The 26,064-nt window shown below is 48.4% G+C and overlaps 5 protein-coding genes and 1 long non-coding RNA gene across 20 annotated transcripts in view; 1 reads left to right on the top strand and 5 right to left on the bottom strand.

Moving 5' to 3' along the window:
* Nucleotides 1-569: 569 nt before the first annotated feature.
* LOC118512627 (multidrug resistance-associated protein 1-like) lies at nucleotides 570-5,601 on the bottom strand. Its single transcript, XM_036057323.1, has 7 exons — nucleotides 5,226-5,601; nucleotides 4,468-5,129; nucleotides 2,893-4,389; nucleotides 2,754-2,830; nucleotides 1,320-2,688; nucleotides 877-1,258; nucleotides 570-807 (listed from the first exon to the last, which is right to left on the bottom strand). The coding sequence occupies exons 2-7, from the start codon at nucleotides 5,127-5,129 to the stop codon at nucleotides 613-615; spliced, it is 4,182 nt and encodes a 1,393-aa protein (XP_035913216.1). The 5' UTR covers nucleotides 5,226-5,601; the 3' UTR covers nucleotides 570-612.
* On the top strand, nucleotides 1,862-8,079 carry LOC118512629. Its single transcript, XR_004906325.1, has 2 exons — nucleotides 1,862-1,931; nucleotides 8,013-8,079. It is a non-coding gene; the product is annotated as an uncharacterized LOC118512629 (long non-coding RNA).
* On the bottom strand, nucleotides 5,241-5,585 carry LOC118512628 (multidrug resistance-associated protein 1-like). The gene has a single exon (XM_036057324.1). It carries the CDS (start codon nucleotides 5,559-5,561, stop codon nucleotides 5,268-5,270), a length of 294 nt encoding a protein of 97 aa, XP_035913217.1. The 5' UTR covers nucleotides 5,562-5,585; the 3' UTR covers nucleotides 5,241-5,267.
* Nucleotides 6,396-12,243, bottom strand: LOC118512626 (multidrug resistance-associated protein 1-like). The gene is made up of 6 exons (XM_036057322.1): nucleotides 11,987-12,243; nucleotides 11,152-11,451; nucleotides 8,931-11,074; nucleotides 7,401-8,858; nucleotides 6,948-7,329; nucleotides 6,396-6,878 (listed from the first exon to the last, which is right to left on the bottom strand). Exons 1-6 carry the CDS (start codon nucleotides 12,020-12,022, stop codon nucleotides 6,684-6,686), a joined length of 4,515 nt encoding a protein of 1,504 aa, XP_035913215.1. The 5' UTR covers nucleotides 12,023-12,243; the 3' UTR covers nucleotides 6,396-6,683.
* A 2,505-nt stretch (nucleotides 12,244-14,748) lies between these two features.
* Nucleotides 14,749-19,822, bottom strand: LOC118512621 (ABC transporter C family member 8-like). Its single transcript, XM_036057301.1, has 4 exons — nucleotides 19,523-19,822; nucleotides 19,214-19,450; nucleotides 18,424-18,986; nucleotides 14,749-18,203 (listed from the first exon to the last, which is right to left on the bottom strand). Exons 1-4 carry the CDS (start codon nucleotides 19,547-19,549, stop codon nucleotides 14,786-14,788), a joined length of 4,245 nt encoding a protein of 1,414 aa, XP_035913194.1. The 5' UTR covers nucleotides 19,550-19,822; the 3' UTR covers nucleotides 14,749-14,785.
* Nucleotides 19,823-20,044: 222 nt separating this feature from the next.
* The window catches only part of LOC118512622 (transient receptor potential-gamma protein), an 87,835-nt gene continuing 81,815 nt past the window's right edge, over nucleotides 20,045-26,064 (bottom strand). For 14 of the 15 annotated variants that reach the window (XM_036057302.1, XM_036057311.1, XM_036057308.1 and 11 more), the window contains 7 exons: nucleotides 25,266-25,534; nucleotides 25,087-25,197; nucleotides 24,836-25,031; nucleotides 24,571-24,765; nucleotides 23,586-24,147; nucleotides 23,011-23,504; nucleotides 20,045-22,488 (listed from right to left, as the gene is read on the bottom strand). In XM_036057302.1, the coding sequence (XP_035913195.1) occupies nucleotides 22,036-22,488; nucleotides 23,011-23,504; nucleotides 23,586-24,147; nucleotides 24,571-24,765; nucleotides 24,836-25,031; nucleotides 25,087-25,197; nucleotides 25,266-25,534 (2,280 nt within the window). In that variant the 3' untranslated portion in view covers nucleotides 20,045-22,035. The remainder of the gene's footprint in view (nucleotides 22,489-23,010; nucleotides 23,505-23,585; nucleotides 24,148-24,570; nucleotides 24,766-24,835; nucleotides 25,032-25,086; nucleotides 25,198-25,265; nucleotides 25,535-26,064) is intronic. The other variant, XM_036057317.1, reaches the window with a different exon arrangement.

Below are 26,064 nucleotides of genomic sequence, written 5' to 3'. Positions count from 1 at the left end.
TAATCGTTAAATGACCGCATGTCGTATCGCACACCGAGGAATAGTGTTTATTGAACTATCTAGCTCGATACTTCAATAATGATTTGCAAATTTGTGGTTAATGGGGATGCGATAACATCATTAAGCGAACATCCTTGGCGCTGCTCAAAAACAATGCCAACCGGGCCGATTGATTGCGTCATTTCTTGTTATCCATATTAAGGCCCCTGAATGAGCGTTACTTATCAGAGAACGTGGGGGTTCTGATTGAGGGTAAGCATTCAAAGAGTCATTGTCCCGGGAATTTTGGGCACCGTGCAAGGCTATGCGATTTATGTGTCACACATACTTTCCGCTTGTAGTAGCACGGGAACCTGTCAACAGTGACAAGCAATCATTCAAACACTGATTGCTAAGATACTAAAATTAGACTGCTGATATTCACACCCTGTTACATCAAGCGGTTATAACCTACTGATGAAGAGGAACTGAGAGATCTTGCACTGATTTCGGATAACAGCAAGAGCGCAGCAATAACCCCTAAGAGTTCTTACATTTTACACAATTTTATTGTCAAAACTAGGTGTGCCTAAGTAACCTCTATAATACCATTTAGTAATGCTACTAAGTATTTCAGGTAACGATACCGGCGTTCTTTGCCATACCGAAGAAGATGGAGTCTCGGTTCGCTAGCAGGCTCTGGGGCGAGTCACACTCGGCTACCAGACCTTTGTCGAGCACCAGCACACGGTCCGAGTCGAGGATCGTGTTCAGTCGATGGGCGATGGTGAGGATCGTACAGTCGGCGAACTCCGTACGGATTGTTTTCTGTGAGGATGCGAGAAAAAAGATTTAGTTACAATTTGTCCAAGAGCTGATGGTCAAGTCCATCCTTACCTGAATCAAGTCATCCGTCTCCAGATCTACGGCCGCCGTAGCCTCATCCAAAATCAACACCTTCGTCTTTCGCAGCACAGCACGCGCCAAACAGATCAGCTGTCTTTGGCCTACCGACAGGTTCTCTCCATTTTCGGAAATTGGATGTTCAAGTCCAGCAGCCAATCCCTTTACAAATACCTTCAGATGGGACAGCTCAAGAGCCTTCCACACCTGATCATCACTATAGCTTTTAAAGGGATCCACATTAGCTCGCAGTGTTCCGGAGAACAGAACTGGATCTTGTGGGATGATGGTCAACCGACCACGCAACTGGTGAAGTCCCATTTGAGAGATATCGTGTCCGTCGATGATGATTTGTCCACCGGCCGCTTCAACAATTCTGGAAGACACCGGCAGATATTACCAGGAATAAGGCTCGGATTCTTTTCTTTACTACATACCTGAAGAGACCAAGCGTCAGGCTGGACTTTCCTGCTCCAGTACGTCCCACGATACCGATCTTCTCTCCTCCTCGTACATTGAGCGAAATGCCTCGAATCACCAGATCAAGACCCTCGCGGTAGCGGATCTGATAGTCCTTGAACTCGACCTTTCCTTCTGCGGGCCACGCCTTATCCACTGTACCCTTCTGCCATTCAGCTTCCCGCGGAAGCTCGGTGTACTCCTCTAACCTCTCCACAGCTACGATGTTTGTCTCCACCTCAGCCGTCATTCGCACGAGGAAGCTGAGATTATGGGATATTTGAAGAGCGTAACTGATAGAAACTCCCACCATTGCCTGACCGATCGTATCCCGGGCTAGGATGACGAACAGAGCCGCAAACAAGACTACGCAGCTCCCAATTAACTCCAACCGTACACTGAGCCAACGATTAGCTACAATTGTTGGATATGACACAAGCTGATTGTAGTCCACCCGTCGTTCCGATTCGTGGGTAAAGCGTTCCTGCTGTCCATAAGCTCGGATAGTTGACTGTCCACCGATACTCTCGCCGAAGTGTGAGTAGATCGGACTTCTGGTGACGGACTCGAGACGCTTCAGCTGACGAGAGGTATCAATGTAGAACCGCTGCACGAAGTAATAGATCACCATCAGCGGTGGTACAATCGCGAGGAAGATCGGCGTAGAGATACCGATCACGATGAACACACCGAGCACATTGAACAGAAATAGCAGCCAGGCACGGATCGTCACCGGCAGCACATTGTCCACCACATCGACGTCTTTCGAGAAACGATTGATTATTCGCCCCAGCGGCGTCGTGTCGAAGAAAGACATCGGCATTCGGAGAGAGCTCTCCAGCAGCTTATCGTGGGACTCTTTGGCCGCCTTCAGACAGCCCAGTGAGATTAGTAGTGCGGCCAGGAAGAGGGCAATCGATTGTGCTCCTCCCGTTGCACCGTACACACCGAGATACATATCGCGAACCGAGGTATCCGTTGCAGCTTTGGGATCTTCAGACCAATCGGTGAGCCACAAGTTCGAGAAGATACCGCTGCCTTGGTTGATCGCAGTAAACAGTACGGATCCAAAGCCAAACTGGAAGCCGATCGATTTGATGTACTTTTTGTACACCAACCAAGTGACAGCTCCCGTCGCAGATTCCTCAACACCGATCAGGTTCGCCTTCTTTGGAATGATGGTGGCTGATTTGTCATGAATACTTTGTTTGGACACTTGACGACTGATCGCTTTTTTATGTACACTTCCATTGCCCTCGCTCGATCGGTTGGAGCGTACTGAAAGGGCTCGTTGGATCACGTGCGCTCCAGCATCGTCCTTGAGCGTTTCTTGGATTAACGATATTTCTGTAAGAGCAAATGAAGACGTTAGCGTTAGAGAATCCTCTAGTAGTACCCACTGACAAGCTTACCTTCGTCTTCATCGTCAAGCTCCTGTATGTGTTGGCTTAGGAACTCGGCGAATGCACCCTTCTGGTCTATCAGTTGTCTGCGAAGAGATAATAATTTTATCAGAATACTTGAAAGCGATCGACTACAATCGATACTTACTGATAAGTTCCGCTCTCTGAGATCTCTCCATCCTTCAACACGAGTATGTTCTCCACAAACGGGAGGAACGATATGCCGTGAGTTACTAAAAGGCGTGACTTGCCCACAAGCATTCCCGACGGTCCAATCACCTTCTCGAAGATGTGCTTGCCTACGTGAGCGTCCACGGCGCTCAGAGGATCATCAAAGAGGTAGATCTCAGAGTCCGCATACACTGCACGAGCCAATGCAACACGCTGCTTCTGTCCCCCGGAAAGGTTGATACCCTTCTCACCGATCTCCGTCGTATCACCACCGGGAAGCATCTCAAGATCTGGCTTCAACGCACAACACTCGATCACTTTATCGTACTTTGCCGGGTCGAACGGTCTTCCGAACAGGATGTTATCACGCAGCGTCGCATTCTGAATCCAGGCTTGTTGTGGGACGTAAGCGATGGAACCGTCCGTGTTCACCACACCACTAACCTTCTCCATCTCTCCAAGAAGAGCTGAGATCAGCGAACTCTTACCCGTACCGACCGTTCCAACGATCGCCGATAGCTGTCCCTTCTTGAGCGAGAGGTTGATGTTTTTCAGCGTCGGTGTCTCATCTCCCCAGGAAAACGTTCCATCCTTGATCGTGAGAGCTTCGTCGCTCTTGTTGTGCGTCACATTGTCTGGGTCCAGCTCGGCACTGTTGAGGAACTTATCGATACGCTTGATGGAGACCCAGGCCTGCATGGCAAACGTCACCACCATTGGGAACATTCCCAGCGGAAACCGCATGATGTTGAACAGAGCCAGCGACACGAACGCAGTCTGAGGATCAAGCACGTTCTCTTCGTCCATCAACACGTACACGGCGAATGACACAAGCGTGGTCAGGAACGGTGCAATAGTGAAGGTGAAAAATATTCCCGCTCCATAGTATGCCATCCGTTTCAGGATACCAACTTCTTCATCGCGAACTGTTAGGATCGAGTCCTGGAAGCTTGGTTCCCACGCGTACAGCTTCAGCACCTTGATACCGCCGAGAATTTCGTTCATCTTCTTCACACGCTCGTCTTTCAGCTTCATCTGAGCCACCTGGTGGGTTTTTAGCTTTGCGGCTACCACACCCGACACAGGAGTGATCAGAATCATCACACCCAGCCCAGCAAATACGGCCGCTCCAAGAATATCGTACAGCAAAAACACACACAACCCAATGATTAAAAGGGCCGACCATAGGATATGGAGGTAGGACGTCAACTCGAAGAACTTCTGCGCATCGACAGCCATCAGGTTCACGATCTCCCCGACGGTGGTGTCCTTCTTGGCCGCGCTCGAAATTCGCAACGCCTTCCGGTAGATGGCACTGATAAGCCCGGTACGGATACGAAAACCGCTCAAAAAGCAATAGTAAAGATACTGCCCATTGAACAGCCCCAGTAGCAGGGATGCGCCAAATAATCCAAAAGTCAACAAAAGGCCCTTCCACAGCGGTTCATCCAGTGCGATAACTCCCATCAGCGCTCTATAAAAATCGAAAAACCGATCGATAAGATAACGGGCAGACAGTTGGATCCACACGAACGGGTTGTTCGGTACTTACTGCATGAGATAAGGGGAGGCGAACTGGAGCCCCGATATCGCCAGCTGTAGCATTCCGGCGAACCAAAACGGACCCCCGTATGCACGAATTATCGTGTACAGGACGGATCCGTTCGAGGGTGAGTGTGGTTTGTACTGAATGTCTACCTTACCCGCCTTCCGGTCGGTAGCCATCTGCTGTTTGCGACCTTTCTCCACACTTTGCTTCCAGTACTTGTCGAACGGTGGGACTAGCTCGCGTGCTGAATCCTGCGGGTTGATGTCGTACATCTCGTCCATCGTGAGAGGATTTCGAAATCCTTTCCATGCGAAGGAATCAAAGTGGAGAAACAGCAGTTTGGAGAAGAAGCTCGAGCTGAGCTCTGGGTTGGGGTTCTTCGCCTTCGGATAGTCACTGAATCTGGGTGCTTTGTCCGGGAACAGTTCCAGCACAAGCATCAAACAGATGAACGAGTACTGGATGATGTAGCTGACGTATTGATACTCCCAAAAGTCAACCCTGTCACCAGATCCGATCGCGTTCGGTCGCTTATCGTTCTCCATCACCTCCGTGCGGAGCTGAATGATGCCGAAGAACATGCGCAGGAACCAAAACACAAACATCGTGCCCGACGTACGAACTCCATACTTTCGCATGAAGAACAGCAACACAAGCAAATCCATCTAAGGGAAACGAACGAACGAACAAACAAATACACACAGCATTACTTCCACTCGTCACGCATCACACTATCGCACTCCTCTATTTCTCACACTCACATAAGCCAACGCATTGAACACGGCCGTCAGGATCTGCACAACTTACAAGCCCTGCTCATCCTGGTAGCCCAACACCATGCCCAGATCGATCCAGGACATGCACATCAGCAGGAATATCACTAGCATCTTCGAGAGGTTGTACCAGTTCCATGGTATGTCACGGTACCGACTCTCGGTAATCTTCAAGATGTCGTAGATGGAGAACACGAACAAAAACGCACACGGTACCCACTGGAGGATGACACGCTGGAAGCAGAACGTCAGGTTCGGATTGTCAATATCCCACACGAACTCCTCGTCCCAGAACGGACCACCGCAGAAGTCCTCGAAGGTCATGGTGGACCTATTCGCACGGCTCAGCTACCACTGCACTACTAAAAGATTGCTGCCCACTCGCAGCCCCATTTTATACTCCGGACACACTTCAAAACTCTCTTCAAGGCGCTGAGTGACACAACAACAAGCTGATTGTGATTGTGAGTACGAATTGTTGCTTCCAGGGTTTTTTTTTTCTTTTCGCTTCACTTCTCCACATTGCTTTGCATGACCAAAGCTCTAGCGGCGTGCGTCTGATAAGGCCCAAGACCTGCCCCAGTTCGGCAGCGGCACGGCAATCGGTTTGGGCCAGTTCGCTGGCAGGACGCCGGTGAACACGCGTTCCTCCATCCCTTTGCATGGTTGGCGTGTGCCAGGGTTGTGTATATATTTGCCCGGGGTTGTGTTTTTGTTGTGATAAGATTACCGAATGCATCTTACAAAAACACGGGATTTTACACGCTCGTGCACGAGATTCCTCTTAAAGGGTTAATTCACCAAGAACGACCACCGAGTAACTTCTTTGCCGCATTACATCACACAATCACATGGAAAGCCTATTCAATCATCGCGACTCGACCTGTCTTCGCTTGCAAACCCCTTCGAACAGATGTTTCATTCATATGCTGCCATGAGTCGCGCATTTTTTAAACTCAAGCACGTCAACTTCATCACACCGATCTTGTACAGATTTTGTTCACACGGACCATTAAACGCTATCTTATCAGTGGCACGACCGGGGAGCGAGAAAAAAAATTGCAACACGTGTTATCTTCAGGTCGCTTCAATATTTGTCATGCTCTGTATACATTTTATCGTCATCTAGGCGTTAGCGATTGAAACGATGCTACTATGTTGTTTGATAATTTCGTTTTATTTATTCAATATCATTATAGTTTTGTGTGAAATAAATATTGCCATCTCCATCTCCTCACCGGCAGTGGCCATGTGGCTGTGGCTTCCGTTGCCCCTTCTACCTTCAGCTCAACAATCGCGGTGAACTGATCGCTTCCCTGTTCTGACTTGTGACGAAGCTGTACTATCTTTCGACGTTCTCTGATCTAATGTGTGCCAAAGACCCTTTCGAGACGAGTCGATATCGATTCGAGATTCACCAGGCATCGATGCGGTCTGGCAGTGATCCTAGCTTACAATACCGGCGTTCTTCGCCATACCGAAGAAGATGGAGTCACGGTTCGCTAGCAGGCTCTGGGGCGAGTCACACTCCGCTACCAGACCCTTGTCGAGCACCAGCACACGGTCCGAGTCGAGGATCGTGTTCAGTCGATGGGCGATGGTGAGGATCGTACAGTCGGCGAACTCCGTACGGATTGTTTTCTGTGTGGATGCGAGAAAAAAGATTTAGTTACAATTTGTCCAAGAGCTGATGGTCAAGTCCATCCTTACCTGAATCAAGTCATCCGTCTCCAGATCTACGGCCGCCGTAGCCTCATCCAAAATCAACACCTTCGTCTTTCGCAGCACAGCACGCGCCAAACAGATCAGCTGTCTTTGACCTACCGACAGGTTCTCGCCGTTCTCGGCGATCTCGTGATCAAGTCCAGCAGCCAATCCCTTCACGAACGTCTTCAGATGGGACAGCTCAAGAGCCTTCCACACCAGATCGTCACTATAGCTTTTGAAGGGATCCACATTAGCTCGCAGTGTTCCGGAGAACAGAACTGGATCTTGTGGGATGATGGTCAACCGACCACGCAACTGGTGAAGTCCCATTTGAGAGATATCGTGTCCGTCGATGATGATTTGTCCACCGGCCGCTTCAACAATTCTGGAAAGATTAAACAAAAGCCCATAGTTAGCAACTATTTCTTCGACGTTAAAATCTTGTGATGTACATACCTGAAGAGACCAAGTGTCAAGCTGGACTTTCCTGCTCCAGTACGTCCCACGATACCGATCTTCTCTCCTCCTCGTACATTGAGCGAGATACCTCGAATGACCAAATCAAGACCCTCGCGGTAGCGGATCTGATAGTCCTTGAACTCGACCTTTCCTTCTGCAGGCCATGTCTTGTCCACTGTACCCTTTTGCCACTCGGCTTCACGTGGAAGAATGGTGTACTCCTCCAAACGTTCGATAGCGACAATGTTCGTTTCCACTTCAGCCGTCATACGCACGAGGAAACTGAGCGTTGCCGATATCTGCAGCGCATAACTAATCGACAGTCCAACCGTTGCCTGGCCGATATCATCGCGGGCAACCATGGCGAACAATGCGGCAAAGAAAACGACCAGCGCTCCGACCAGTTCAAGTCGTACCGCCAGCCAACGATTAGCGATGATACTCGGGTAAGACGTCAGTTGATTGTAGTCCACACGCTGCTCTGATTCGTTCATGAATCGATCCTGCTGTCCGTACGCGCGGATTGTGCTCTGGCCGGTGATACTCTCGCCGAAGTGTGAGTAGATCGGACTTCTGGTGACGGACTCGAGACGCTTTAGCTGGCGCGAGGTAGCAATGTAGAACTTCTGGATCAGATAGTAAATCACAAGGAACGCTGGTACGACTGCCAAGAAAATGGGCGTAGAGATGCCGATCACGACAAACACACCGACCACGTTGAAGAACATAAGCAACCAGGCACGAATAGACTGTGGCAAGATGTTGTCCACCACATCCACATCTTTCGAGAAACGGTTCATGATACGGCCCAGCGGTGTCGTGTCGAAGAAAGACATCGGCATTCGCATTGAGCTTTCGAGCAGATTGTTGTGAAGTTCGCGGGCCGCACGCACACAGCCCAGGGCAAGTGTAATGGAGGCAATCAGAAGGGCAATCGATTGAGCTCCTCCCAAGCCACCGTACACACCGAGATACATATCCCGCACCGAGTTATCCGTTGCCGCTTCGGGATCCTCAGACCAATCGGTAAGCCAAATGTTAGCGTAGATGGAGGCACCCTGATTGATCACGCTGAAGAAGATCGACCAGAATCCAAGCCATAGACCGATACCCTTGAAGTATTTCACGTACACCAAATATCCGACGGCTCCCGTGGCCGATTCTTCCTTCTCGATCAAGGTGGCCGCGGACAATTGCTGAGGGACTGGTTCTGCTGCTCTCGGTTTGTTGCTGTTGCGTGATTCAGCTCGGCTAATACGCTTCTTACGGATGCTGCCGTTGCTGCTGCCCGATCGTTGGGACCTTGTAGACATGGCACGCTGTACGATCTTCTTAGCCTCACCGTCCTTTAGAACTTCCTGGATCAGCTTCAGCTCGTCTTCATCCTCGTCGTCCATCTCTTGAATGTGTTGCGTAAGGAACTCGGCGAATGCACCTTTCTGGTCGAGAAGCTCTCTAAAGGAAACGAAAAACAAAGCCAGTTAGTTAAGTAATTCTACATAACATCTCAATAACATCCACACTTACTGGTATGATCCACTCTCCGAAATCTCTCCATCCTTCATGACGAAAATTTCTTCCACAAACGGAAGGAACGATATGCCGTGAGTGACCAGAAGGCGAGACTTGCCCACAAGCATTCCCGATGGTCCAATCACCTTCTCGAAGATGTGCTTGCCTACGTGAGCGTCCACAGCGCTCAGAGGATCATCAAACAGGTAGATCTCAGAGTCCGCATACACTGCACGAGCCAATGCAACACGCTGCTTCTGTCCCCCGGAAAGGTTGATACCCTTCTCACCGATCTCCGTCGTATCACCACCGGGAAGCATCTCAAGATCTGGCTTCAACGCACAACACTCGATCACTTTATCGTACTTTGCCGGGTCGAACGGTCTTCCGAACAGGATGTTGTCCCGCAGCGTCGCATTCTGAATCCAGGCTTGTTGTGGGACGTACGCGATCGAACCATCCGTATTAACCGATCCCTTCATCTTTTCCATCTCACCCAGCAGAGCCGATATCAGCGAACTCTTGCCCGTACCTACACCTCCAACGACAGCCGACAGTTTTCCTCTCCGCAGTGCCAGATTGATGTTCTTCAGCGTCGGTGCATCATCACCCCACGAAAACGTTCCATCTTTCAGCTCCAACGCATTCTCACTCTTGTTGTGCGTCACGTTGTTCGGATCGAGCTCCTCACTGTTCATAAACTTATCGATACGCTTGATCGATACCCAGGCCTGCATGGCGAACGTTATCATCATCGGAAACATAGCCAGCGGGAAGCGAAGAATGTTGAACAGTGCCAACGCCACGAACGCCGTCTGAGGATCGAGCACGTTCTCTTCGTCGATCATAACGAACACGGCGAAGGAGGCGAGCGTCACCAGGAATGGAGCCATCGTCCAGACGAAGTACGTTCCGGCTCCGTAGTATGCGGCATGCTTCAACACATCCAACTCTTGGTTACGCACCGTTATGACGGTGTCCTGGAAGCTTGGTTCCCATGCGTACAGCTTCAGCACCTTGATTCCGCCGAGGATTTCGTTCATCTTCTTCACACGCTCGTCCTTGATTTGCATCTGCTCCACCTGTAAATCACGCATCCGGGTAGCAATGAAGCCGGTGATCGGGATCATAATTACCATCACACCCAGTCCAGCAAACACGGCCGGTCCAAGCAGCTCGTACAGAAGATATATGCAAAGTGCAATAATCAGTGGCGCCGACCACAGTACGTGCAGATAGGACGTCAACTCAAAGAATCGCTGAGCATCGACGGCCATCAGGTTCACAATTTCTCCCACCGTGGTATCCTTCTTTGCGAAGCTAGAAATTCGTAACGCTTTCCTGTAGATGGCACTGATCAATCCCGTTCGAATGCGGAACCCAACGAGGAACGTCCGGTGGAAATACTGCCCGTTGAACAGAGCAATCAGCAGCGATGTGAGGAACAACCCTAGAGTAATAATCATACCCTTCCAGAATGGACCATCCAATGCAATCACAGCCATAATCTCCTGCATCAGATACGGCGAGGCGAACTGCAGTCCCGAGATGGCAAACTGCAACAAACCGGCAAACCAGAACGGTCCTCCGTAAGCTTTTACCATCGCTGGCAACACTGATCCATTCGTAGCGGCATTCGGTTTGTACACAAGGCCCGTTTTGCCTGCCTTCTTGTCAGCGGCCATCTGCTTGCGACGACCCTTCTCCACACTCTCGAACCAATACTTGTCGAACGGAGGCACCAGCGCACGGGACGTATCCTCAGGATTCAGATCGTACATATCATCGTCCGTGAGCGGTTTGCGGAATCCACGCCATGCGTAAGAATCAAAGTACAGATAGAACAACCGAGAGAAGAAGCTGGTACGTAGCTCCGGGTTGGGATTCTTCAGCTTTGCCCACTCGCTGTACCGTGGTTCCTTGTCCGGGAAAAGCTCCATCAGCAGCACACAGCAGGTAAACGTGTACTGGATCGTGTAACTGACGAACTGGAACTCGGCAAAGTCTCCCGTGCCGGACCCGCGCACATCGTGCAACATCGCTTCCGTGCGCATTTGAATAATGCCGAAGAATGCCTTCAGGAACCAGAAGATAAACATCGTACCGGTACTGCGAATGCCGTACTTGCGGTAGAAGAAGTACAGCGCCATGACCATGATCTGGAGGAAACACGCAGAGAGCCAATCAATTAGAGCGGTTGCTTGTAGACGACAACGCTCGGTGAACTTGAACTTACGTATGCGAGAGCATTGAATATTGCCACCAGTATCTGTACGTCAAACACTTCCGGCTCGTCCAGGTTCTGTACGACGACGCCAAGGTCCACCCATGACATCACCATCAGGGCGAAGGTGAAGATCATCTTCGTAATGTTGAACCAATTCCACGGTATGTCTCGATACCGGCTGGTAACGATACGAAGCACCTCGTAGATGGAGAAGACGAACAGAAAGAAGCACGGTGTCCATTGTAGAATGATGCGCTGGAAGCAGAATGTCAAATCGGGATTCTCCTCGCGCCACGTAAGTTCATCGTCCTGGGGTGGAGAACACGGGACAAAAAAAAGATTATTATCTCATTTCTAATTTCTCACAATGCTGATCTTATCGGACAATTAATTGGCCATTGTTTGTCCAACATCAACCGTGGCAAACAAGGCTCTAATTTTTTTTGGTTGGTCCAGATGTCAAAACAAATTGACCTCCTTCATGGCCAACTAGGATATACGATATTTGCAAAGCTAAGTACGTCAGCAAAGCAAGCGTTGAGTTTTTGAAACCTCATCGCACACTAATCCCTACGCCGTAGACACGCATTATCGATAACAGTGTAAAACATGTGGCGGGTGAATCACGGTGGCAAGTCGGGCGATAAATTGTGTGACTCTCCCTCCGTTTATGGTAAACTCTTATCACTTCCAAATTTAGTATATCACAGGCAGCCGATGCCAGTAATGATCGGTTCAATGTATAACTACCAGTTCCAGGAACTTGCAATCGAACATTGCGCAATGTCACAAAATAATTAAACCGCACAACTAACTCAATCGTTGCTTCTTACTTGACACTTACCCAAAAGGGACCTCCACAAAACTCTTCGAACGTCATTGAACTGACACTCGCTGCAGGATCATTCACAAAACCGTTCAATGCACTTGGGTTGGCACTATTCACTCCTGCTTCGATTAACTATACGGGCGTCTAGTATTCCAATGCACGATCGGTAGCTCACTTCACTTCAACCTTATTCTAGTGGTTCACTCGCGGCGACGACCTTCTATTTACCACTTAACTCTAGTTCCTCACCGTCGCAAGAATGCTAGTCAACTGAATCAACCTGATCAGGCAACACGGGTTAAAATATAATTGACACCGGTCGTGTATCGGGACGATAAGGTATCGACGACTAGTTGCGGGATCGATGTGTGCGGATTTTGGCGCTCATGCGTGTGTGTGTCTGTGTTGGGGTGATGGATTTCCCGTATGTTTGTGGTGTAGATGATTCCTTTGGTGGGTCCCATTCCCACCGTGTAATGCCTTCCGAGACATAAGAACATTTTTATTGGAGTAGGATCCCTATTTTCGTCCAATAATTATAAAATTTAACTACTAAAAAGGTTACCAACACAGAGAAATTAATGGAAAAAATGCTGAGCATTGGATGAGTTGATCCACCAGATAAGCGCGTTATGCCATTTACGACAAACGCGTCCGATAAGATCTTTGATGTGCGGGACCCTCTCTAATCACTAGCATAGGTGTTATTTTTTTTTACGGGAAGTAGCGCTGCAAGTCATGCACCAATCATCACCGTACTAGGGTCGCCCTCCGGCAGCGTCGTCCGATAACACGGCAACGCTTCTGCAAAGCATGACCAAATACAGCGCATTGGTTTTGTGTACATGCGTCGCCGACGACGGTCGGTTTGATAGATTCTTGCTAGACCCTCGAGACGACGTGCGGTATTTGTTCTATTTGGGAATAGTTTCAATTAACCGACGGGGTCATTTGCTAGGTGATGATTGAGAGTCGTGTATTGAGAACACTGTCTGAGATTTGGAGACTATTGTATCCACAGTGGGTGATGTTTTTGTACGATGCATGCAAAAAGAAATGAGCTGTTTTGCACCAACTTGTAAGCGAACATTTAGTGTGATACATTTATGGATATTAAAGGATTGGGATTTCTTGGAATTCTTGTCCAGAGAGAAGAGACTTCAGAGAACTCTGAGTTTCTATCTCGCATGTATAAAAAAATTGATATTCTCGTGGAATACGCCAAGCCAACCAAAAAGTACCAGAAAAATCTAGTGCTTTTTAGCCCTCCGAATGTCCCAAATCCAACACACACCACTGTAAATCGTCCTATGTAAATCGGTAGCCATGTTTCCACACACATCTACACTCGAGACATGGACCACCCCGATTATTTCATCGCATTCGGCAATCGTTCCTAGAGCAATCGATAACAACCGGTAGAGATCATAATGCACTAGCAACATCCTATTAACAATGACTTGTGCAAAAACAACAGGCTGACTTGCAAAATTTTGTGCAATTCCATTAAATCGACACTTGCCGCCATCCGATTCCTTCATAAAAGCATCACAATATCGCTTGAAAGCCCATGGTCACGGGCGCGATAAGATAAGTTGGGCACGGGTTCGCGCTTGCGCATTTATTGATCAACGTGAGTAGCGTGTTTTGTGCCCGCCAACACCGACTCCCACATGCGCGTTGCGTGCGTAAGGTTGGAATCTCCTTCGCTCAGTTACGTCACAGGTTGTTCTGTACCGATCGGGACCGGCTACATACAATTCTTACGGCTGCAAACCCATCCGGAAGGGAGCTTTTTGCTGCGAAACGCTTCAACGACCGGTAAATCAAACGTAAAACGCTTAGTAGGAATCCTACTTGAAGATGACCCTTCATTTATTTCTTTCTGGCCTCGTCTTTCTTTATTTCAAATACAAACTTTTGTTCATTATTTTTGTTTGAATATTTTTTAAAAAATTATAAAAAGAAGGAAAAATATTAAATATTGCAGTTGGTGTTGGACACCCCTGGAATTTTTTTTCCTTGTGGATTCTAACAAGGAATTTGTTTTTACGTTTCCAAATATATTTTATTTAATAGTAATATTAGTAATATTAGTTTCTTGTATTTTTTTTTACAACTTTATCCTTCATTTTTGTACTAAATTTCAACTGAAGCATAAAACTTGTATTGGTTATTTATTTATTAAATATTACCGTCCGATGCCGTATTGTGAACTTGTATAAGTTATTGTAAGAAAAATTAAAGATTTTATGCCTCAAAAATAAGAATATTTATTGGAGCAATCACTCTTAATTTTACTGCAAAAATTTTAAGACCATACATAAACACAGTAGACCAACAGTTCGATAGTCACTAATGGGAGAACGGCCCAGATGGGATTTGAACCTCGGTCCCAGACTGAAATTTCAGAAATTTCAAATTGAAAAAATGATTTATAAATGATTTTTTTACAGTCAATAGGAGCATTAGCGATAAGTTTTCATCAAGGAAATCCTCAATAATTTTCTTATTTTTTACAAATTTTAGCCTTTTTTCTCAAAGAAATATGCTTTGAGTTCTTTTAAAAAGAGGATAGAAAATCTAGACATTTGAATTGCACCGTCTTTCTGTTTCTGTTAATTTATTACATTGTATAATTTTATTGCCTCATTTCCGCACTAAGTACATCGTTTCTTTGCATACAATCCTTTGGTAAATAACGCTTAAATATGAACCAATTATTCACTAAACCTAAACGCAGGAAAAATAATGAGTGTGTGTGTGACGCACCATACACGAACCCTTAATATCACAACCCGTTACATGTAAGTACTAATCTCGGAACCCCAGCTCAACACGCTCCTCTACCGTATACTCGCTCAGGGGAGCAATTTTACGAACACGTCCTTCCTGCAACCACAGTATACGATCGCAACACTTCACCGTATTCAGATGATGGGCGATCATCAGCACGGTACGATCGTGAAACTGTTTGTGAAAAACCTTTAGTATGAGATCTTCCGTGTCCGCATTCAACCCGGAGGTGGCTTCGTCCAGTATGATGATCGGTTTCCGACGCAACAGACCACGCACCAAGCACAGAAGTTGACGCTGTCCGTCGGAAAGTTCTTGCAGTGTTGCACCCAGGCTAACACTGGCTAGCTCACATTCGCGCATAATCGTTTGCAGCTGCTCGACCGTATGAGCCTTCCATGGGTCGATGAAGTTTTGTACGAGACCGGAAAATAAGCTTGTACTTTGCGGGACGAGTGTGAGTTCGTTGCGAAGCTTTCGGAGCGATATGGCTTTTAACCCAACACCAGCGATGAGAATGGTTCCGGATGTATTCTTCGGGTAGAAGCGGAACAACGTCCCAATGAAGCTCGATTTGCCCGAACCAGTTCGACCTACGATTCCCAGCTTCTCGCCAGCACCAATCGTAAGTGTGAGATTATGCAGAACGGTGGATCCGTCGGAGTACGTTAGTGAAACATCGCGATACTCGATCGGGCCACGGACAGGTAGCTTTTCTTGGCCTGAAGTGGGATAGCCGACTCCCGTTTCGTCAGTAGTTTCGCGTGGCAAATCCAGATACTGTGCCACACGCTCAAACGATATGATGTTCTCCTCGAGTAAGCCGGAAGCTAGCAGCAGACTGTTTAGGGATGGAATCAAGCGCAACACGTAGCTAACGATGATTCCCACGAAAGCCAATCCAACCATCGACTGATTGCTGACGGTAAGTAGCGCTACGTAGTAGATCACCATCGCACCGATAAACTCTAGCCGAATGCCTATCCACCGGTTAGCCGAATTGTTGTGGTAAATGTAGTTCTGGTGTGTATCGATCCGTTCCAGGAACTGTCGAAGAAAGCGTCCCTCCGCATCGTACGCCTTGATCGTGTCGATACCCTGAATCGTTTCGTTGTACTGCAGGATGATAGGTGATCGTGAGCTTGCTTCGAAACGCTTCAAAGTTCGCGCTACCTGTAGGTGGTAGCTCAGCAATCGCTTCAGGCCAAACACTAGAAACACTGCAGCCGAAAGTGCCACAACAAACAGGAGAGGTTTGTTGTATAGTTTAAAGACAAAGAGTCCTAACGTTCCAAGAACACTGAAAGAGGCGCTCAGCACAGCACGAAGATTGGTGATGATCTTCACATCCACTATGTTAAGATCGTTTGCGAAGCGGTTCACAACGACACCGGAATCATTCCGATCGAAGAATTCCATCGGTTGACGTAGAATGGTGGAAAGCATGCGGGAATGGACGAATTTTGATAGCTGTAGACCACCCCACTGTAGTAGCACTGTCTTCAGTAACACCGCACAGGACCATATGCAAACGATCCACGAAGTACTGAGAAGATCCCGGTTCGATTGTTTGTCACTTGCTGCCCACTGTGCTAGCAGGGTTGTGATGACAATATCCAGCCCAGTGGTCAATATCTCCAACAACACTACAGTGCCATAGTACGGTAGCTTGAGTAGCCGTGCAAAGTTGGCGTACAGCTTCAGTGAGACGCTACCCCGGGAGTTCTCATTGCTTTTTCCCTGTGAGCTCTTAGTACGCTTAGTCTTCAACTTGGGATCTTCTTTAGCTACCTGCTGCTCATCGCGCTCCATCTCATCTTCTCGTGCAATGTGATCGGCAAGCTGATCACCAATATCGGCTGGTATGAGAACCTTCTCGATAGTACCTTCGGCCATCACCAGTACTTTGTCCGCTATGGCATAATGCTCCGGGTCGTGTGATATAAACACACAGGTACAGCCGGCAAGTAGTCCATTGGTACGGTGAAACACATTTTCAAACACCGTTCGGGACACATTCGGATCCAGTGAGCGGAGTGGATCATCGAACAGATATACGTCAGCCCGCCGATAGACGGCCCGTGCTAGCGAGACACGCCGTGCCTGTCCACCCGACAGCGAGTGTCCACCTTCGCTTACGACACGCTCGTCGTAGTCTTGGAATGTTTTTAGGTCCTCTTCGAGACAGCAGGCTCGCAGGACTTCCTCGTATCGATCCTGCTCGTACTCCTGCCCGAACAGGATATTACTGCGGATGGTGCCACTATGGATCCAAGGTGTTTGTGGGCAGTAGGATACGCTGTTCCACGTGATGGTGCTTGTTCCCGCCGTTCTGCTGACCGTCCCGATCATCGCACGCACCAGTGTAGTCTTCCCCGAGCCATGAGTTCCGCTGATACCGGTAAAGGTGCCCGCACGCAGCTTCATACTAATATCCCGCAAGATCACTCGATCAGCAATCGAAAACTGTGCTCGTTCATACTTCAGTATCTCCGCCTTTGACGAATCCGCCATCGAGTCTTCCAGCTGATCAACGAACGTATTTACGACGTCCTGCATCTTCTCGAGGCTTCCTTTGTACACTCCATTTTTCATGCCACCTTTCTGTGCTCTTACATTCGGTTCCTCCTGCTTTCCACCGCCCACAATCGCATTGATCGCGTCCAGCTTCTCGTTCGCGATTCGCCAGTTAGTCATCAGGTTCGGTATCACCGACATTGGGTAGCGCGTTATGTTGAACAGGGCGATCGCTACAAACATTGACTGTACGGTCAGCAGAGCCCCACTGCCCTCTAGGTACATGAAAAGGAACGTCCCGCAGGCAACGATCGTTGGTGTGACGATGCTGAGCAGATATTTCAGCGCGTCGTACCACATGAACGTTCGCATGTGCCGCAACTCTGCCCGCCGATGGTCGTCAATCTGTTGCTCGAAATATTCTTCCAACAGATCGGACTTGATCTGTTGCATCTGTTCGATCGAGTTGGTCGTTAAGCGGACACGATCATCCTTACAGCGTTTGATGTGCTTCTCCTGGTTGGAAATCTTCTGCGCGATACGCTTCGTAATGTAGATCACGATCACCATGATGGTTAGACCTACGATACCGCTAGGTCCTATAACCCATGCCCACAGTGCGACGAACGTGACGATGATGATCAGTGGCCCGGACCACATCATGTGGATTTCTTGCACCAAGGGCACAAACACCATCGTGTCGGTTGTGAGCGTTGCGCTCGATGTGTTCGAGGTGGAAGCTTCGGCAAGAATGCTCCGGTAAATCGCACCCATCAGGATGGACTTGATGCGTAGGCCGATGTCCTGGGTGGCGTGCTGGTACTGTGTGTTCAGTATGGCAATCGTAATCGACGCATAAAACAGTGCCGCCACAATCCACTTCTGGTACATGCGGGATTGATTTTCTTCAAGCAGAACTCTAAAACAACACACAGGACAGAGAAACTATCGTTAGTCAGCGCGGCAAGACAAAGCTCCAGCGCGTGTTGATGCTGATCGTGAAGTGCGTTGGACGCAACGCTTTGTTTTTGTGCGATTAACTTCTACCTTGAGTAGTCCAGTTGTAGTCCAGATATTGCTCATTGATAAAAATAAATCGCCTGTCAACCAGAGTTCGAGTACCGGAGAAAGGTACTTACCGTAGCAGATAAGGGCAGAGAAAGTAGAACACAATCAGCGCGAACCGATTCACGCCGGACAGTACGATATCCCGCCGGAAGGGGATAAGTAGCCGTCGGATTGTAAATCGATGACTTTCCTTCTCCTTCCGTCCACTGCCATCGTCGACGGCAGTGTAGCCCCGCTTTGCATTTGATTTCTCGTACGCCTCCAAGAGTGTTTCACATCTTCGATCATCCGGCAGGCTACCAAACAGCTTGCCTTCGTAGAATGACTCACTACCCCGGTGAGCTTCCCGGTATGTGTGGTCCAACCAGGAAAAGAACCAGCTACGTACGAGATTCGGTTCCCGTGGTGTGGACAACCCGGTGCCGGAATGATTTTCGTTGGTCAGTAGCGATCTAACGCCACACACGCACAGCCAAACAAAGGCCAGAATGAGATGCACCAGATCGTACGCATCGGTACGATCGAACGCAACGTCTATCGAGAGGGCAAGCGTCCGGAGGGTCCAGTAGGTGAACAGGAAGACGTGATCCACATTGCGACTCGTTGCGTAAATCTGCAGAAAAAGGACGGCCACCTGAAGGAAGAGAGGGCTAGGTGAGATGAGAATCAGGTATGCCGCTAGAAGCTGTTGAGGCTCTTATCTCTGCACGATTGCGTGGACCAGGCTTACTATCCAGACTGATAAGAGCAGCTTCCGAATCTTGTACCCCTGTGTGTATCCTACTAATTCACACTGGTCCAGATACCGTACAATGTATCGGTCGAAGGTCTCGGAGAAATCCGGCTCACTATTCCACTTACCATAGAGCCAGCCTCCAATCCATCTCGCCAAACTGCTACCGAGTCGTCGATTAGGCGGTACGCAGCGACAACGACAGCCACAAGCGTTATAAGCACCAGGTACACCGAAAGCACTCTGTACGCGGTACGGTTCGATGATGCACCGCCAGGGACATTCTGCTTCACATAGCGTACCTCAGAGAAGAAAAACAACCAGAGTAGTAGATACTGCAGCGCGTACACCACTAGATGATCCTCCTGTTTTGGGAAGGAAATCGAACGCTGTTAGTAGGCGGTTACCTTCCACCATCAACCACAACATCCGCTCACCAAACATGGCGTCACCGGTTCTTCCATTGAGGAAAAAACACTTTCTCTCGATTTACGGTTTCATTCAAATCGAACAGCCGTTCTACTGCCAAACGCCACAACAAACAAATGCACCGAAACTGATAGCTCTCTACCCATACACCTGCACTGTGGGGGTGTTGGTTTGGCTCGACTGTGTCTACTCTGTGTGTGGTTTGTAGCGGAAGGTTAGGAAGCGACTGAACCCGCTCGGACGCTTGGTACGATGGGGCAAGATATGCGCGCGCAACTGCCACAATGAGCGCTGAGTAATCTCACGTAGCCAACTGTGGCAGGTGAGAGTGTGGAGATAAATAAGAAACAAACGCGCCCTCATTTGCGAGTGAATCAATGAAATGGCGCTCGATCGCTTCTTGAGCGACCGCTGACAACGAGAGTTATTTTTGTAATGAATTTACATCGACCACCACGAGAGCGCGCCACAGGTTTGTGATGAGCGAGGTAACGCAAACTAATGGTAAGTAAGACACGGAAACTCGTGAATTCAAATAAATTAGATATTTATTACAATTCCGACTTGCGCCTGTCCCGCTCACCGGCCTGGAGTTTGACGGCTGGACAGCCGGCCCGCTGTGTGTTCCTATCTATTCATATCTCTGTTGCAACGTTTTAACCTCAATTCCCGCTCTTGTTTTTCCTCTAAAATTCAACATCTTTCCAACCCTTGTTTCAAAACAAAACCCACTGTTAACAAACCTTTCCTTCCTGTCTTTCTTCTGTCTAGTTAACTCTTCTAACCTTCCCTTTCACTCGTATCTACAATTCGTTCGACTTGAATCCATCCCTTCCCTAATCCTGCTAAAGTTTATCTTGTTTGAATTAACGTTTCCATTCACCAGCTGTTACCATCTTGTTTTTGTTGTTGTTCTGTTTGTTTCCTTCTCTTTTCCTTCTAATAATTTATAGTTTCTTTCTTTCTCTACTATATTTACTTTCGTGCTTATATTTCTCTAGTACTCTGCTACACTTAAACGACGACGGGTTTACTGTTGTTTCCTCTTTACGTTTTGTTTCCTCTTTTTTCCCATCTCTCTCTCACATATAGTTTATGCACTTTTCCCTTAAACGTTATACCTACCGAACTTGTTACCTTTCGATTATAGCTAGTAAATTGTTTACTTCTTTTTTTCTTCCTTTTTTTTGTTCAGTTTATTACTATTTTAGTTCGTGTTTTTTTGATCGACATTTCATTTCTAATTTCGTTTTTGCTTTTTTTATTTCAATTCAATTTGTTTCTCTTTTTTTTTTGGTTACTCGTTATGTCTAGTCGTCTTTGAAAGCGAGTTGACGTTACGTTAATCATTAGTTTGTTCCATTTCTTTTCCAGTTGTTGGTTTGTTTTCTTGTTGTTATGTGATACATACAATATTTATATAACATATCGTGTTACATGTTATGTATAAGGCCTCCTTTTTACTTCTTGTGTTAAGTTTTCTGTTTTAATTACTGTTTTGTTATTTTTTTTCTCTCCCTCTCTCCCCCTTTTCGACGAACGATTACTACTCGCTTGGATTCGTGCGTTCACATCTAACTCGCCACCCTCAAAACCAAAATGGTTGATTATTCGTTTTGCGTGTTACGTTAATACTCTATGCGTTTAACTTCACCATTACGGATATTCGCGTTTGTGGTTGGGTGGTTTTGCTTACCGTGCTAAAATGTATCGATAAATGTTTAAGGTGTCCCGGGGAGCTTCGTACTTGTTTGATTTGCGTACCCGCGTACTCCGCGCCACACCATATCTAGACGACTACCGGTTAAAAGAGAAATGCCTAAAGGTGCATATGAGTCCTAGTGTTGTAGTAGTAGCACGTCCTTGGGGAGTACGAGTTCCTGTACGATTTCCAATAGCATTAACAAATGATAGTTTAACAGCTGCGCTGGTCGCCGCGTTGCACGTGCGAGCACTTCACTCAAGAGACCTGGTCCCTTATTGTATGTTATCGTTATACACCTATGTTCCTTAAAGCTACCACAGAACCCGTACCGGGTTGAACCTGTCCCTTTCGATCGTGTCTAGGTTCTCAGCACCGTCGCCCAAAGGATTTCGGTTGGTTCGGCAGTGTGCCGAACATAAGTTCCTTCCGATGCTGTGAACTTGACAGGATCACAAGCCAAATCATCCATTCTCGCTTCCCGTTTTTAGGCCCATACAAAGTATCGATACATCCTTGGTGAAGGATTAACATGAACAGAAGGAATTTTTCCGACCATCAAACCAATTCCAATAAAGTGACAGCCCTCGTTGACTGCTGCTCATCAGAGTCATTCAGAGACTTTAGCCCTCAGCTCTCACACACGCCTGGTTTAGAATTGATGCTTTTGACTAGTTTACACACTCACACACTCGCCGTTAAGATGCGCTCAACCTCAACCCGTACGCCGATTGAATGCAACTTGATGTCCGACTATATTTACATACAAATAGTGTAGCCAGCGGCTCGCTGCATCGCCTGGGTGTGCATCGCCATCTCCTATAACCATCCCTGGGAGTGTAAATGGCCCCTTAACGGCGTTACCCCCGGTATCTTCGGCACCGACCGTAACGTGGACGTTGCAGACGATGGTCCACCACCACCACCACCACCAACGATGGATGACTCACAGGCACCTCCAGCCGCACCGCCATCGGTACTATCACGATGCTCCTGCAGGCGTAGCAATGGTTCGTTAGAGCTGTTCCTGCCGCGTATGATCTTCTGGTGCTTGTGCACTGCCAGGGTGGACTGTGGCACGGCTGCCGACGGTTGCTGGTCAACGCTTTCCTCCGTGGTGGAGGGCGTTAATGGTGCCGCACCTTCGAGCTGCTGCTCGATCGAGTGCTGTTGGCTTTGCGTCGCTTCGTGACGGGCCGGTCGTACGGTGGCGGGTGCTTCCGGTTCATCACTCACACCGCGCGTCGGCACACTGGAAGCACGTTTCAGTACCTGGTTGGGGTGAGACGTGAATGAAATGGAATGCGTTAGTGGGTTGATAGAGCTACGGAGGCAATTTGGTCGCGCAAATGCTTCCATGAAAGATGTACGTGCTCTGGTGCGAATATCATGCTCAAGACACACCCTGGTGTCGTTCGAAGACAGTAATAATTACTATCGTGGTCATTATTGAACTCTCTCAATCAGGGCTCAGTGGACCTTTAAGCCAAGACTGACTTTACATTCACAAAATAAATTTAAAAAATCGATATGGATCCTCTTCCTATGGATATCTTCCTCACAACTCATATTTTTGAACATTATAAGCCTCTCCAAGATGACCTTGAAGGCTGACAAATGCCCCGCATACCTCAACACCTAAGGAAGCAACAGGTGCAGGCACTTTCAAGCTAACAAATGCCTGCTAAAGAGCTGATAACTACTAAGCCCCAACCCTACGATCATCTTGCCCACGCGAACATAAATCACTGTAATCGATCCTCAACTCGGCACGTAACACTATCCCACACTCACCTTACTGCTTGAGTTACCCGTCAGATTGACGGCATTCGTCACCGACGGCAGCTCACACGGTGGCTCCAGCACCGGGCTGGAGTTACGGCTGTTGGAGAACTTTTTCCGCTTGCGCTTCAGTGCTGCCAGCGCCCCAAAGTGCAGATGATAGTGATGCGCGTGCTCCTTCGCTTCGCGCCCATTCTTCCCGTTTGCCGCCGTAACGCTGCCACTGTGCTGCTGGGTCCGATCACTACCACCGTGCTGCCGACGATCTTGATGCCGGTTTCGGTGATTGTTTTTGTGCGGATCGGGACACTGCTCTACGTCCGGCCGATCGAGACTTGGGTTCGAATCGGACGGCGATTCCGTGATGGCTTCGTCCGATGCGGGACTGTTACTATGGCTGGCCGATTCACCTCGCCCGGGGCCATGATTGCAGACCGAATCTTCGGACCGTGAGCGTCCAATAAACTTGGACACACTGCCGTGTTTGGCGGCTTCGATCAGAGTGCCTAGTGAAAGAAGGGGGAGAAAGAAGGAAGTTCTCAGTACGGGAAGGAGCTAGAAGAAATGCGGAATGCTCTTCGCCTTACCCCAACGCTTCTTGTGTGATCCTGGACGACCCTTGGAGTTGAACTTCGGCGCCAACTTGGCCAGCTTGTGGATGGGATTATTGTTCTCCCCGAAGGAACTCTGCGACTGGGACGAATACTGATGCATCGGATTCACCTGATGGAGGGCCTTCTTCGGCGTTAGCCCCGGCCCAAACACACCTGCAAACAGTTCATGCGGCGAATGGTCCGGCAGTTGTGAGATAAACTCCGAAACGGGCGTTAAATGCTGCCCCGCGTCCGGTGCCGGTGGTGGCGCTATGTTGAAGCCCTTCATCAGCCGACGCTCCTTCTGCCGGTTCTTCTTACCGCCCACCCCGCTACCCTGCCCGGTCGCAATGGCCGTGTTCATGCCACTGTTCTTCAGGATCTCGACCAGCTCGCACCGGAACGCCGATATGTCCTGCTTGATCTCGTTCACGTCATCCTCGGTGACGCCCTGCGATTCGGCCTTCCGCTGCTCGACCGTCACGTACCGGCGGACCAGATTGCGCATGATGCTCTGATAGCGGAAGTCACGCTCGCTCGCCTGCTTTACCTTCCGCTGAAACGAATTGCAATCGAAACCACCAGAGCAAATAGCCGCCAAAAAGAGGGAGCGAGGGAGAAAATGTTCCACACACACACACAGAAAGGCACACACACATACACACCAAACACACAACCACACAGTCACACAGTTCCCACAACCAGGTATGAAAGAAGAGGATAAACGAGCAACAGTCACACAGAGCAAAGGGAAAAAACGGATAAAAAGAACGGAAAAAAGAAATTGTAAAACCACACATTAACAAAACTGGAAAGTGCGCCATCTATGTTCGGGGGATATTCGTGAACAAGCCAATTCAGGTGAACCGGTGGCCCCGGTGCGGGAGTTGTTGATGGTGCAAACATATAAATCGTATCTTTTGACGGGGAAGAGTGTTCATGTTTGTGTCCAAAACATGTCCTTGGAGCCACCACTTACTCGAATCGTTTTCATGTGCTCCTTCTTGACGGCCTTCGAATGGCCGCAGAACTTTCGCTTCACCCACTGGAAGATGTAGAACAGGGACTTTGGCGTCGGGATGATGTTGAACGGCGGTGGACACGTGCCGCCCTCCTCGAAGTAGCTGATCCACAGCTTCGAACGGGCAAACTTCCACTCGACATCGGCACGTTCCTGGGAGGGGGAAAGACGGCGGAAGGAAGTCAGCTTAAAGCGGGTGGGCGATCTTTGCAGCCCGTCTTACCGATATTAATTGATATGAGTGATTCATCATGGCGATCAGCAGGTTCAGCAGCACAACGATATTGATCACCGAGTACGTTCCAAACATAAGCATACCCCAGAAACGAGTAAAGATTTTGATCCCATCCAGCTCAAAGTTCTCCAGATCGACCAACCCAAAGACGGCCCAGAACAGGGTCTGTATCGTTTCAAAAAGACTGTGCGAGATCAAGATTTAGTTTGCGGTTGCTTGATGACAGCTTCACTACATACTTAGCAAACCGACGCCACACGATACAGGCGTTTGGGTCCGTGGAGGTGATATTGGGTCCAGAAAAATTTGACACATCCGGGCATCGTTTCTTCTCCAAATCCGCATAATACCTGCAAGAAAAATAATTCCAAAATAGTACCTGGTACTTCAATGAAGTTTAACTTCCAATAGAACTCACCAAAGAAGCTGATTGAGACCACTGCTAAACGCGAAAAGCACCAGCACGTACAGGAAGAAGAACTTCATGATGTCCATCACCATGCGCGACAGCGATACCTGCAACGGCCCCAGATGTGGATTGACCGAAAAGATGTACACCAGCTTGAGCGAACTGAAGATGTTGGCGGCCGAGAAGAGTCCTTCCGATATTAGCATCGGGTCCCAGGTGTCCCATTTTTCGCGCGGCAAGTCCGCCGCAAACTTATTGTACGTCATCTCCTTCTGGACCTGCAATTACCAAAAACCACCAAGGGTTGAAGTGTCTCTCTCTCGCTCTCTTAGAAGTACTTGAGACTCATCGAATATCCGCAGACTTGAGCACGTGTTGCCAATTAAGTTCGGCCCTGTCTGGTGCGTTATAATGAGATAGAATTTCATCGGAAACCAACATTTGCCATCATTACTGTTTCCCTGCGGGGTGCCATAACGAACCAGCGAAGGAAAACTTTCGGTAGGGAAATGAGTTGCACGGCAAGACATTGGGAGGAGACTCTCGAATTGTGGTCTGCAAACACTTCACCGTTACTGGATAGTTCCGCTGATCATTTAGGGATCGAAGCATTTGGGCAAACATTTGGACGAAAATCCAATTAACTTTCCCGGACAAATATCTTCGTACGACGTGTGACATTTCGCCATCATCGTACGGGCGTGATGGAAACAGGGAAGGAAAAGTTTATTGGGAAGCGCGCCTAATTACAAATACCTACCAGCATGCCACTGCAGGAGCAGCTGCGATGGAGCAGCCTCAAAAACTT

The sequence above is a fragment of the Anopheles stephensi genome, chromosome 3 (assembly GCF_013141755.1).
Source record: "Anopheles stephensi strain Indian chromosome 3, UCI_ANSTEP_V1.0, whole genome shotgun sequence".
Classification (NCBI taxonomy): Eukaryota; Metazoa; Arthropoda; class Insecta; order Diptera; family Culicidae; genus Anopheles; species Anopheles stephensi.
The sequence above is the reverse complement of the archived record's forward strand: the minus strand, read 5'-3'. Positions and strand labels throughout refer to the sequence as shown.